Genomic DNA, 14,398 nt, shown 5'->3' on the forward strand with positions numbered 1-14,398 from the left:
TTCTGTCACTTCTACCAGCTACTTAAGCTCCCACACCTTCTATCTTTCTTCTGTAAATGGAGATAACAATTGTCCCTACCTCATAGGGTTGACATGGGATTAAATAAAATAGTCCATGCCAAGTGTTTAGCACAGTGTCTGGCATGTAAGTACTCAATAAATGTTGATTTTTCACTAATTATATAGTATTATTGCTTTATCATCTATGTAATTAATCTCTGTCAATGGCTTCTTTATGATAGAATTGGGAACAGAATCTAATTTCCAGCAGACTGTCAATAAAAGTAAAGGAAAGACAGGAAACAATCCAAAGTTTATTAAACATTAAGAATAACAGACAGATAAAGGTTTGGACTTATCAGCAATAAACACCACCAATACCATGGTGTACAATTACACTGACCTCAAGTGAACTTGTACCTGTTTAACAGATGCAATCTTTGTGGTGTTGCCAAAAGGATAACGGTGATTATTGTTATGTTCGGTAGGGTGCTCCAAAATGAAAGATTTTATGCCTTAACTATTCACACACACACACACACACACACACACACACACACACACACACACACATTCCTCTACATACACTTGGCCCTCTGCAAAATGTACTGACTTTAGTTGCCAAATCCAATGCATCAAGATTGAAGACATGGCTTTGCTCATTTAAAAATGACATTGTTATTGTAGAGAAAACCGAGAGGAGATCTTGGCCTTCCCAGCGGGGGCCTAGAAGTCCTCAGCAGGAAGCTGGCGGACCGAGAGCAGGTGTCTACCACCTTCTGGGATTGGTCTGATTAACGCTGATAAAGTTTGAGTTTTCCTAAAAGGAACATTAGGGGAATAGTAGATAAACTTCTTGCGTTTTACAGAATGACCTTTGTTTTACTTTGGGGTGGGAGTGGGAGTTTGGTAGGACTCTACTTAAAATTCTTCTTGACTCTTCTGAAAACAGACTCAAGACTTTTCAAATGCACATTTAGAATTATTGTTGAGTTCCCTCACAAAACTGGTGAGTTAGAAGGAACCTCTGGGCTTTCTCATACAGCTTCCTCCCCACCCAATGCCAAAATTCCGTCTGCACGCTCCTCAAACAAATGGTCCTTCTGCTTCAAAGGACAGTTTCACAGTGGTCTGTTGTATTTGAAGATGAAAGGCCTGTCACTATCCTGCTCACTGTGGGTTTTGAATGGTCAAAAGTGGCCACTTTCTCAAGGGGAGGAAGTGATCACTTACCTCCCTCCCATGCCCTACCTATGTCCTCAAGGCGGCACAAGCAGGATAGGCTGACCAATTTTTGCCTTTCTTCGCAAGTCTAGTCAAAAGAAATGATGATGTGACCTTGTCAGGAAGTCCTAGGCCGCTCATTCCAAATCATGTCTAAATGATGTTGGCATAATATGATTTGGATTCATTTTTAATGGCCAAGTAATTAATCTCTGAAAGATGCTTATGATGAAAAGGTGAAAAATTACAACAGGACTCTTTTAATAGCTTCAGTCTGCAGAACTCATTTGACCCTGGACGATCCAAGTCATTCCAGATTGGGCTGGGCTTCCCATACCATTTAGCAGAACTGCTTTATTTACTAGTTGACTGCCCTGGACAGAAGGCATTGAGTGCTCGTGTGTGTGGTAACAATGACCTACATATAAGGCACCTGTACAGACTCCAAAGTTTTTAAATTTTTAAGACGAGGTAGGTTTCTGAAACCTCCCCTGGCACGCCAAAGAATGCTTTATTATGATTTTCTGATTTCTTCTGCAGAAAACATTTATGATGCTCATTGGATACACACAACCTAATTTCAGAAAGACCAGTACTCAAATAGTTTTTTCAGCTACCATTTTAAACGTCAATGAATTTAGATGGTCTTCAGTACAATCCTTCAACACTTCTCCACTTAAAGATGTCATTTGTTTCTGTTTTAGTGATGATTTAACAATTCTGCTGCAATTAGTCTCTTTACCTATAAAAAGGCCAACTCCATGCCCACTTGTCTCTCTGAATAACACTTATTCAGTTCTGTTTAAGTTTGCCAAAGGTCTTGTTTATTTTATTGGTTATTTACCTGAACAATGTATTTCAATTCCAATACTCTCCCATCTCCCATCATAATGTGTAGCTTGGGACAAAATGGATACCTAGCAGGAATATTTTACTATTCAGATTTCCCAAGACTATGACACTATGAGAGAAGCATTGCTGATGGATTGACGAGGAGACCACCAGGTCACTAAAGAATTACATACTCTGGACACAAGAAACTAGAAAATCCCACTGATCAAAGGGTATTTTAATCTTGCGGGAAATGTTTCTTTGCAACAACAGCAGAATCTCTTGACACAAGTTAGTGAGACAAAAGAACAATCGTCTTTAAAGTCAAAACATCTATCAAATTATAAACCATACACATAGCACCAATATTAACCTTATACTGCGTAAGATGCACGTGCCCACAGAGGAGAACAGACTTGTTTGGGATGCTTGCAGTGATGTTCCATTCCAGGAACTCATAATTTTGAAGTGAACATTTTTGTGGCAGATGCTTTTCCTAAAAAACACTGTATCATCCAATAAATATTTGACTAACATCCATTTTGTGCTTTTGGGTGATGTTAACTGACTTCTTTCCGAGACCTAATAGGAAATAAGAAAGCTCCTTAGATGTTTTAGAGCAGAATTTGTCACAGCAAGCTTCGATACTGTTGTAAATTTTTAATTTAAAGCAGAAAACATGCTGATGTGTCAGTGATAGGCTTAAAATATTAAAGACTTCAAAAACACCCAAGCACTTCTTCTCTGTACAACATTGATGAATATATATCTTTGCTATATAATTTTAAAACATGGAATAGTTTTCCTTTTCTCTTTGCTATATATAATATATGTCTTCCAAAATACATCGTCAGTATTTATATCTGAAAAATACTGTACAAAAAGAACTTCCTATAATTACTCTGTATAAACATTAAACAATTTAATAATCTCTCCTTTTGGTCTACAGTAAACATTTAAATTGATTGGATTAACCACAGTTTGTGACAACACCATCCCCTTCTGAGATACACCAGTGTCTTTTACATTCATTTTTCAGAAGTCCACTTTATAAGAGCACATACGTTCAAAAGCAAACAGAGAATAAGAAACATAAGCTCCAAAATCATTAATTTATGAAGCATTCAAAAATGACACCACTAGGAAAAAGGGTTTTACAAAACATCAACTTATTAACTTAACTGACTGATTTTTAAAAACGACAAGGTATAATTCACAAAAACATATATATTACCAAAAACGGGGAAAACTGAATCTTAATTGAATTGTATTGAATATCAAGAGGGATGTGGAAAAAGTTAACTAGAAAATTGGGGGCTAAGGGTATGGGAAAGAGGAGAAAACAAAAGCAAACACATCAACGTCAAAAACTGTTCCAAGATGCATTGTTTGGCTGTATACTGATAAGTTAACCCCTCGTTCTTAGACCTGGCATTTCCCTCTGCTTCTCTGTCCTGGGGATGTTCTGGGCATGCTCAAATGCATTACTGTAATTTTTGTTTTTTAAAAGACAGTGAAATTCTTAGGTAGGGAAAATATCCTACGTCCACTAGTAATACTCAGGCAGCATGCTCTAGCGTACAATAGGATTATTGCTTTAGGTACAGACAGTGCAAAAACACACTCTGTGTTCTATAATAGTACTCTTACTTGCCGGGGTTGGTAGAGTTAAAAGGAAACTTAGTAGACAGCAGTAAGTAAATATGGGATCTAATAAATCTAAACAGCACTTTAAATTTGAAGACGATTATCACCAAAACTGAAGAAAGGAGGGAAGCAACCTGTAACTGAATGGAGCTGCAGTGTAGTGCTAAATTATTCTGTGCACCTTATTAGCATGGTAACTTACAGATTACACAGAAACAAGAGCCTGTGGTCTCGAAAACCGAGATCTACTATTTCACCAGGGCCCTTCTTAGTGAACCCAACCAGAGGGTCCTGGAAGAGTAGGTTAAGTGCCAACATGAAGCCACGAGGAAAGGGCAGAAGTGGAGGAGGAAGGGGGTCAGGAAACCCACGAGAGGTCTCCGCAGTCCAGTAAAAACATGGCACCTTTCATTTTGGAACTAAAAGACGATGGAGGTCTATCAAAATGGCAAGTGCAAAGGGATGCGCGCGCGCGCACGCACGCACGCGCACACACACACACACACACACACACACCCGTTGACCACACATGAGCACAAGCACATACACACACCCACGCCAAAATGTGAGTCCGTCCTGTTGATGCATCTGGTAAAGTGCTGATGTCAGAAAGGTCGGTAGGTGCGGTGCGATCAACCAGGAGACCCCTGTCGGGGGCCTGAGGCCGCCCGCGGACGCCGGCCTACAGGGGCCCATGCCGGGCCTCGTACTTGGCCAGGATGTTCTTGCACTTGCCCAGCTCCTTGCGCAGGTCGGCCACCTCCTGGCGCAGCGCCGAGTTCTCCTTCTCCAGGAAGGACGCGCGGATGGCGATCTGGTTCTCCTTGAGGCGACGCGCATCACGCGAGCGCTTGGCCGCCATGTTGTTCTTCCGGCGCCGCGCCCAGTACTTGTCGTCCTGCTCGGGGCGGGGGAAACACACACCGACGCGGTTAGACCTCGGCCCGCGTCCCGCATCCCCACCCGGCTTCCCGCCTCCGCGCCCGGCTCCGGCTCCGGCTCCGCTAGCCGAGGGCACACGCCCTTCTCCGGGCCGCCTCTCCCGCCCAGCAGAGCGCACGTCCCCAAGCAAAGCCGGGCCTCCCGCACTCCCTGAAGGACAAGCCTAACTCCTTCCCTCTCTTTGCTGGAAATGTTAAACCCTTTTCTTCCCTGGGAGCGTGCTTTCCTGAATAAATTGATACAGTATTGTTGGAAGGTGACCTGGCAGTATCTGCACCGTGCCTCTGGGCTCGCACCCTAGCGCAGTCCTCACGCACGTGCGCACACATGGGCACATTTTTACTGCAGCATTGTGTGTAATACAGGAAAAAATGGGCAAAACCCCCTAATTATCAGGAGCCTTAATAACTACATCATGATAGATTCACACAACTGTTAAAAATAATAATCCAGCTGAACCAGAAAGATGATAGCGACATATCACTATGTGGGTAGAAACAGTGGCAATTTGCAGATCAATAGGTTCCTCATCCCACTTTGGTTAAAAAATTATAATAGTATATATTCATAGAAAGAGGCCCAGAAGATTTATACGCAGCTATTAAAAGTGGTGGCTTTGGAAGGGGGATTGAAGGAGGGAGCCAAGGAGAGAGGTAGGATCTTTCACCTTTTATTTTACATCCTTCTGAACTACTAGAATATTCTATAATGGGCATGTATACTTTGGCAATTAAAAACAAATAAAAAAATAAAGTTCCACCTGCCACTGATCAATATACTCATACCGGTGGCTAACATTTAAATAATTTACTCTAATTTCCTGTTTAACTGTTTTCTAGGCTGTCTTAGCCTAAGTGATGTTTAAGTGTGGTCAACATGAAAGTAATCCCCCCCCCCCCCGCCATCACTGCTTCCTCTACCAAAAAAAAGGGAAAACCTTCCTAGAAGGACTAAGAAATGTAAGTCTTTTTCCATTTATGGTGCCACCTGGTGGGTTTTGCAACCCCCTTTTTTCAACAACTTGCAACAGTAAATTCCTCAATCCTAGCAAAGCTAATACCTGCAGTTATGTGCCACCCAGAATAAGTGAGTGAGCCATTCATCCCCTCCCCCCAGGATTCCAAGAGGCATTTGGCACTGGAGGAGTTCACATGGTGTGAGGCCAAGGCTGCGAGCAAAGTCCAAGGTCAGTGGTCTGCGCCATCCCTGCCATTTACTCTGAGCCAACACTTGCCCAGCGCAAAGACAGGAAGTGTGAGACAGAAAGCATATGCAGGCACCTTCTATCTACCCTTCACAAGCTAGTACTGTTCTCTTATTTATGAACCACTCCCAGCTTGCTATACATTTCATAATAATATGTAACAAAGTGAAAAAGGTGATCTTCATAATAGCTAGTACCAGAATTCTTCTTAGAGAGGAGGCTGTCCTTTGGAAAATACCTGGCTAATTAAGCTAGGGGCAGGATTTGTTGCTTTCCTTCACAAAGGGCGCAGAGGAGCGGGAGGAAGAGGAGAGAGACTAGGGTGCTGGCCCAGAGAAGCTGGGAGGAGCTAAGAGAGCACAAGACTCCACAGGGGTGAGAGAGCCTAAGGCACATTAACAACAGTGAAACCTCCAGCTCTGATGGAAGTTGTCTGCGTTACTTTGTAAGCCCCAGTTCCACCCCCTTGGTCAATCAGTGAATCTACCATACTCATCAGTGTTCCCAGGAGTGTAGTTTCCAAGATGATTTGAAAGAGGGGTTGGCTTAGGATGTATCAGAACCTGCACACAGGGGCTGGGGAGTGAAGGGGTACATGAGAACAAGGAGAAGCTGTGTGCGGTGGGCAAGGAGGATGGGGAAGAGGTACCACCATAGGCCATGGACTTGGTGGTTTGTGACCAGGTCTTAAGGACCAGGGGAGTCACCAGCTGACCTCAGTGTAGCAACCAACTTCTGAGCTCTTCTCACTTCTAAGGTGCTTTCATTTCCCAGCCTCACCTGTCCACATGTGCAGATGAGCTAGGAAAGGTGTGGAATGGGGACCATCTCAGGTGGGAGGGGAGCTGGGAACACAAGTGGCGCAGAGGCTGCAGAAGGCAGGCGTGATAGGAGGCCTGTCCCAGACAAGGAAAACCAGCTTTCCCACCTTTGTCAGCACAGAAATGGGGGGTGGGGAGAGCAGGATATTGCGTGGGGCTGATACATCACTTGTACCCTTTCCCTCTATCTCCCAGGGGCAGATGCCATCTGGCTACAGAGGTACCCCTACCTGGCAAAGAACTCCTCAGTCCAGTCCCATTTTCTGAGGGTCTGGTGTTTGATGACACCTCTGCCCAGCAGCACCCCCCCCGACATGTCAACACTCCCTTTTTCTCACTTGGGGGCAGGAACGATGTCAGTAGTGGCTCACCTTGGAATCCCCAGGCCCTGACATAGGACCTGGCAGACACTAGCATTTGAAAAATATCTGTCAAGTGAATGAATGGATGTTTGAAAGACACCAAGTTGATTAAACTGATTCTCAGCTAGGAATCAGTATGCCACCCCTTCATCCTCCCGGGGCTGCCCACTAATCCAAATGAATGGCTCCAGAGAGAGGGTGCGTGCAGCGGCAGAGAGGGCCACTTCACTCACTTGGCCTGCTCATCCAGGGCTGGAGGTCACCTGCCCCAGCTCAGTCCTCCTGCCACACGAGAAACATCTTACAGCTCTGCTTCTTGCTTCACCATGGCTCACGCTCTGGGGCCTGAGACTTTACTCATAACTGAAGGAGTCCAGGGACACCTGGCAAGACAGTGTTCCTGCCTGCTCTCCTCACTGGCACGTGAGAACGCCAGGCCCAGCCACGGTGGCAGTAACATGCACAATTCCAGCACAGACGTTTTTCACGTGGCCTCTTTGTTGCTGAGGTTACCAGGGTAATTAAGTAAGCTTGCTCTTGGCTTTAAATTTGTAAATCTGGAGACCATGTGCAGGTCTGGCTGGAAGCTGCATCTACTACTCAGCAGCATCCCTTCAAACTTGCCTCCATTCAAGAGGAAATCCCTACTGAATGGGCTCCCTGGTTTAGTTTAAGAGGCAGGTTCCAACATGCACACAGAATTGTATGGCTAAGAACACAAGATGAGGAAAAGCATCTTGAAAGAAGCTGAAAGAGCTGAAAGAAGATGCCTAATCGCCCAGGACCTAATCCCATGGGGCCCCTTTCTTACCCCATCTTAGCCTAACCATCGATTCCCTGACTAGCTTCAATTTTCTGGTGTTTTTACTATGCACTTTCCTCTTTTGGTTCTCAGGGTGACAGCTATTGGTTTGTCACCCAAAGGCTCTCGATGTAGCTCCTGTCAGGGCCAGCGTGCTCCAGTGACGTTTCTGGAAGCTAGCCAACTTGGGGGCGAGGCTGGGCCTTACGCTAACTAGCAGTGCTCACCTCTACCTTTCTGTGTCTCCATTTCCTCAGTGGTAAAAGGATCACTTTGGTCTAATAAATCTCTGAGGTCCCTTTTAAAACCCGACATTTTATTTTTTAATAAATGTATTTATTTATTTATTTTTGGCTACACTGTGTCTTTGTTGCTGTGCGCGGGCTTTCTCTAGTTGCAACGAGCGGGGGCTACTACTCTTCATTGTGGTGAGAGGGCTTCTCCTTGCGGTGGCTTCTCTTGTTTTGGACCAAGGCCTCTAGACATGTGGGCTTCAGTAGTTGTGGCACACGGGCTCAGTAGTTGTGGCTCATGGGCTCCAGAGTGCAGGCTCAGTAGTTGTGGTGCACAGGCATAGTTGCTCCGCGGCATGTAGGATCTTCCCGGACCAGGGCTCGAACCCGTGTTCTCTGCATTGGCTGGTGGATTCTTAACCACTGCACCACCAGGGAAGTCCCCAAACCCGGACATTTTATCATTCTGCATCACTGAAGGTAATCTGAGGTACTGGATGACAGCAATGACGTAAATCTGCCAGGTACATTTTCCTCCAGTGCTCTTTGTATATATGAAAAGCAAAAGTAAGTGGTCTAAATCAGTTCCAGGACAATGTCCCAAACTCCCATTTTCCAACAGGAGTGTCTCTTCATGTGAACCATATTTAGGTTGGAGAAATGGTGGTCAGCAGTTAGAAAATTATGTCTGTTTCCAATGCCTTGAATGTATATAATCATATCTCTATTGTCCATATGATTGGAAAGCAGCATAAACCCCAAAAATTCTAAGCAATGGATAATCAAAAATGGTCCTATTTTGGTATTAGTTGGCATGGCGTAAGTTTAGAAAGAATTCTCTTCCTAAGGTATCATTAAATGTATCAGATTAATTTTAAGTTGTATCTGATTTCCTAAGGTAAGGCTAATTTCCTTTATAAATAATGTGTGCCTTCAACACAGTAGTGAAAAACCAACCCCAAATTAACCTTTTGTTGAAATACTCAAGTGATCTTTACTTGAGACACAGAGTAAATATTACTTATAAATAGTGTCAGGAAACCCACCAGCTTCCTTAAAAGTCCCACCCTAGCATCCAAGGCTGGCAATGTGGAGAGAGGTCCTGTCTCTGGCTGTTACTCCCTGAGGCCTACAGAGAAATGGAAGCAGTTAATTAGTGTTAAATTCCCAAAGGAAAGGTAACCCTTGGAGGCTATGCGGTCCAGATGCCCTTCCCAAATAATTTTTTTTCTCTTTTCAACCTTGAAAGATCCTGGTTTGACTTTATTAGGCTTTCATAGGTTTCCTTGCAGATAGTAGCGTGTTTGCTTCCTTCATGGGCTGCAAAGCACTCCATTTTATTGCTTTTCCTTATATCTATGCATTATCAAGATATGAAAGGCGTAGTTCAGAAGACACCCAGAGAGGAAGCAACTTGCTTTGTCACATGCCAAGAAATGGGATCAGAAATCACAAGTCTTTGTTCACTAGCTTGTGTGATTTTCCTGGGGTCACCCTTTTGGTTTTTATTTTTATTTAGTTATTTTTTTTTGCGGTACGTGGGCCTCTCACTGTTGTGTCCTCTCCCGTTGCGGAGCACAGGCTCCGGACGCGCAGGCCCAGCGGCCATGGCTCACGGGCCCAGCCGCTCCGCGGCATGTGGGATCTTCCCGGACTGGGGTACGAACCCGTGTCCCCTGCATTGGCAGGCGGGCTCTCAACCACTGCGCCACCAGGGAAGCCCTGGGTCACCCTTTTAATCTGCCTCTTGATCCCACTCTCCACTTGCCCACAGCCTAATCACCAGTTCCAATTTACCTTCAGATCATCTGGGATGAAGACTTTGCGAGCTTTCTTAATCATGGGCTGTGGCTTCAGTTCTTCCTCAGAGAACTTGCGTTTGCGAGGGTCAAACATTTCCTGCCCGGGGATGCTGGAGAGGGCAAGGTCGGCCGGGTCTGGCTCATAGCCCACCGGGACCTGGATGGTGTCAGGGTCAATGGGGCTCGGAGTATTGCGGTTGGCTGGCAACAGCTGGCCTGGAACAACACAGGAGTTTTAATTCATGTACACTCTATGGAGGCCCAGGAGACAGCTACTTGATGATGCTCAGGATGAGGGCAAGAGTCTTAAACTTACTTAAATGTGACTCTAACATCGTTCCTGAGGCACAGCAGGCTGAATGGCTTTACTCATGTCAGATCAGGGAAAACAAGGACCCACATACACAGATTCACAAACTAAATTAAAAAATACATGCATTCATTCCGTCCTACAACATATTCATGAAGCACCAACTATGTGTCAGGTACTCTTTTTTACCTTTAAGGTGTTTTCCAGGTGAGTCAGGGATTCAGACCAAAACTAGCCAGTGAGATATAGTGAAGGGATGAAAGGAAACCACATATGCTTCCAGAGTGTGGGGGGAAAGGACGTAACCCAAAGCAGGTTAGGGAACACTCCTAGAGAAGATGCTTGGTATAGCGGCATCTTGAGACACACAGTAATTAGCAAAAAAGGTAATCCAGGGACAAATACAAGACAGAGGGCTGCATTTTTGAGGAAACACAAGTAGTCTTGGGTAGCTGTACCAGAACACAAGATGGAAAGGAGAGAGGCATAAATGCAAGAGATGTGGTCAAGGAAGGTGGGCAGTAGGGATGTTATAAAAGGCTTTGAATGTCACTGAGGGGTTCTGAGCACTGAAGTGATAAGCAGAGCTGAAGTGTGGAAAGAAGTGTGAGGAGTGAACTGAAGGGGGCAGGACTGGAGACAGGAGATAAGCTACCAGGCTGTGGTGCTAACCCATGTGTGCATTCAAGGAATATTGAGCAAAATGGAAAAGATGCAATGGAGATGACCTAACTTCCACTTGATGGTTCTGCAAACCAAACCACTGAAACACACAAAGGTCCTCGAAAAAGGGTTGGCTGCATTTCGGAATAACAGACTGCAGCGTTTAAGTGGGGAGCTCTGAACCTCGACTTCTAGTTTCATTTGAATTTTACAATCACCCCTTTCACGCCCAGAGAATAAATGAGAGGATATAGCTCAGCTCGGCTTAGCATACGTCCTCTCCTCCCTCACTGCTGAAGGCTGGACGCCATGTGGAGTATCCTGTAGGTGCCATTAGAAACTACCCCGGGTTGAAGGGCAAAAAGCCATCGACTTGCTTTCTGGCTAACCTATGAAACCAGGCTTGTCTGTTTTCCGGAAAGGCCTGGTGGGGAGCTTGCAGAATGAACGTTCTGGGGACCTTTTGGTCCCCGCTCTGCTTTGAGCTCTCTTTGTATCCTGCTTGCCAAAGAGGAAGAGACGGGTCCCAAGGCATTGGCAGAGGATGGAGATTTCTCATTAGCCACGCTCAGTTCAGCTCCAGCTTCTAGAGGCTGCTGAGTTCTGCACTGGATGGTGTCAAGCTAGATTTGATCTTGTGCCTCTCGACACTGCCTCAGAAAATGGACCATATCGGAGTCAAACGGGTATTTTACTTTCCCTTTAGAAACTCTCTTTGAACTTAATAATAAAGCTACCCAATGCCCTCTCAGTTCAACCACCACGCCCCATGCGTCACCCCCGCATCACATACACACACCCACAGGTAGATACACCCTCTGCTCCCCTCTGGAAGCATCTCTTAATTAATATTTCCCAAATCGAATTGCTCAAAGTTACTTCAAGTTCTTCCCAGTACTTGAGTATTCTGTCAATTATGTTGTATTTAAATCCCCTTTATTGATTTAGACATGTTAAGGTTTACACACACACACCCCTCCTCTACCAGACCACATGGTCTTTCATGTATTCTCTATTTTATCCTCACCCCACTCCTCATGGTGGTGCCTACTTCAGAGTTCTGCTTCTACAAAGAATACTCCTCATTTAATGGGGGCCGTCTGAGATGCTGGGCGCTGACATTCATTCATGAACATTCTAACAATAACACTTCACATTTAGGCAGAAGCTTTATCTGCATTCTTTCTCTCGAGCCCTTTCTTCCAATGGAAGTAGGTCAGCCCTACCTGCAGCACAGAGAAAACCTAACTGGACCACAGACGAGTCAATGGCTTTCAATAGCTTCCCCAGCATCACAGAGCAACCAGCAAAGGACATGAGAAACACAGCCGGGTCTCTTTCCTCTCAAGATATCCTTGTATCATCTTGTTTGTCTATATTTTCTACTGTATTAACTCTGCTGGACTCATTTTTCCCCCTTTATTCCTAAATGTCCACAGTATCACTGAGTAACAGGGAGGAGGATCTTTATTATTTTGCCCTACCTTTTAAGTGGATTTGCAAATTTTTAATATAAGAATTTTCAAGTTAAGAATGCATCATTACATTAATTTTTAAAATTACCAAAGATGTTCATTGCAAAATTTCAACAAATGCAGAAATGTGTCTCCCTTGCCCCCAATCTACCTTGCTGCTCTTCCCAGAGGAGACCACCCTTAACTGCTTGGTATGAACCTCTCAATCCTTGGTTTTTACATATAAATGATTTAACCCAAATAGGATTATACTACCCACAGATCTTAAATTACTTTTTCAATATACCGGTATACCGTATGCAATTTCCCATGTTAGTACAAACAGAACTACTCTGTTCTTTTTAAAGCGTGAGTAGTATTCCACAGCTTGGATACGTAACAATTTACTTAATCATTTCCCAACGGAAGGATTTTTAGGTATGTGAGTATTTTTATAGAAGGGATGTCTAGAAGGGAGACTGCTCATGCAAAAGACATGTATATTTTATATTTCTAAAAGCATTGCTGAATCTTATCTATCTATAGTTGTACCAACATTTCTAAGAGTGCATTTTTGTACAATTAAATATTAATTTTTAAAATGTTGCCAATCTGATATATACAAATATCACTATTGTTGAATTTACATTTCCTTGTTACTAGTGAGGCTGAGCATCTCACATGTCTATTGGATCTATTTCTTCTCCTGTATACCACCCTCTTCATATCTTTTGCTTCTTTTTAAATGGATTTTGTTGCTTATTCATTTGTAAGAATTCTTTATAGAAAGAACTCTTTATAGATGATGGATATAATCCTTTCATCTGTTTTATTTGTAGAAAATATTTTCTCCCAGACTGTTTGTTTTGTAACTTTGCTTATAGAGTTTTGCACTATTGACGAGATCTTACACTGTAATATGGTAATAATGTATTAAAATTTTCTCCTTTATGGCTTCTAATTTCATACCTTCTCTATCCCCAAATTATACTATATGCATGCACGTATACAAGTATGTATGTATACATATACACATGTGTACATACGTGTGTGCACATATATTACTCTATACTTTTCTCTAATACAACTAAAATTAATTTATATTTTTAGGATTTTGAATCACCTAAGATTTATTTTTGTATAAAGTACACGCAAGGGGCTTTACACAGTATTCTCCAAGTGTCTTAATATAATGGTAAGAAGGTTTGATATTTGATAGGGCAAGTTCTTCCCTCTTTATTGTTCTTTTCGTAAAACTTTATTCAGTATTCTTACACTCTTCTAGATGAATTTCAGGATATATTAAGTTATATTTAAAATTATTAATGGAATTTTTGAATGAAGATTGCATGAAAGCCATAGGTTAATTTAGGGACAACTGATACCTTTAAAATATTCAATATAACCTTAGTATACTCCCCATTTTTATTTTTTGTTCTTTTTCTTACATCTTTAAGTTTCACAGTTTTCTTCACTTTAAACTTTCACATTTTTTGCTAAGTTTATCCCTTCAATGTTTTCTCATACTTGTTGCTAGTGTAAATTTCCCTTGTTAGACTTACTAATTGGTTACTGCTGACATGTAAGAAGCTACTGGTTTTAAAATGCTGGGTTTATATCCAGCCACTTTACTCCCTTATTAGTTCTAATAGTTCTAACTTCTCTGAGTTTTCTAGGTAAATAATATTTTCTGCCTCTAGAGACAGTTGTTGCCTCAATGTTTATAATTCCTACCTAAAAAAACACCTCACTGCACTGGCTGGGCTCTGCAAGGCAATAGGTAAAAGGGATGAGACTGGAGGCCCCTGCTTGTCCCAGACTTTAATGAAAAAACTTCTAATGCTTCATATCCTTAAGGTCTATTATAGAATCCTACCAGATAACAGTTTGACAAGCTAAGGCATTTCCAACCCTCCCAGCCCTACTGCACTGAGAGTTGTTTTTTTAAAATCAGAAATCACATATTAAATTTCCTCAAATGACTTTTTTAGTATCTGTTGAGATGATCATGTGGTTTTTTTCCTGTATTTGTTAAGTCTGAGCTTGGTATTTCTCCAAGGCTTTCTTTGAAATATCAGGGTGGACAGGATCAACCCCATGGTG

The 14,398-nt window shown here is 43.0% G+C and overlaps 1 protein-coding gene across 5 annotated transcripts in view; it reads right to left on the reverse strand.

Annotated features, from left to right (window-relative positions):
* Positions 1–294: 294 nt before the first annotated feature.
* The window catches only part of HLF (HLF transcription factor, PAR bZIP family member), a 54,194-nt gene continuing 40,090 nt past the window's right edge, over positions 295–14,398 (reverse strand). For 3 of the 5 annotated variants that reach the window (XM_067020863.1, XM_067020865.1, XM_067020864.1), the window contains exons 3-4: positions 9,864–10,084; positions 295–4,600 (exon numbers count right to left, since the gene is read on the reverse strand). In XM_067020863.1, coding sequence (XP_066876964.1) covers positions 4,385–4,600; positions 9,864–10,084 — 437 coding nt within the window. In that variant the 3' untranslated portion in view covers positions 295–4,384. Of the gene's footprint in view, positions 4,604–9,023; positions 9,196–9,863; positions 10,085–14,398 lie in introns of those variants that run through there. The other 2 variants (XM_067020862.1, XM_059048928.2) reach the window with 2 other exon arrangements.

Source organism: Kogia breviceps, chromosome 19, assembly GCF_026419965.1.
Source record: "Kogia breviceps isolate mKogBre1 chromosome 19, mKogBre1 haplotype 1, whole genome shotgun sequence".
Taxonomy (NCBI): Eukaryota; Metazoa; Chordata; class Mammalia; order Artiodactyla; family Physeteridae; genus Kogia; species Kogia breviceps.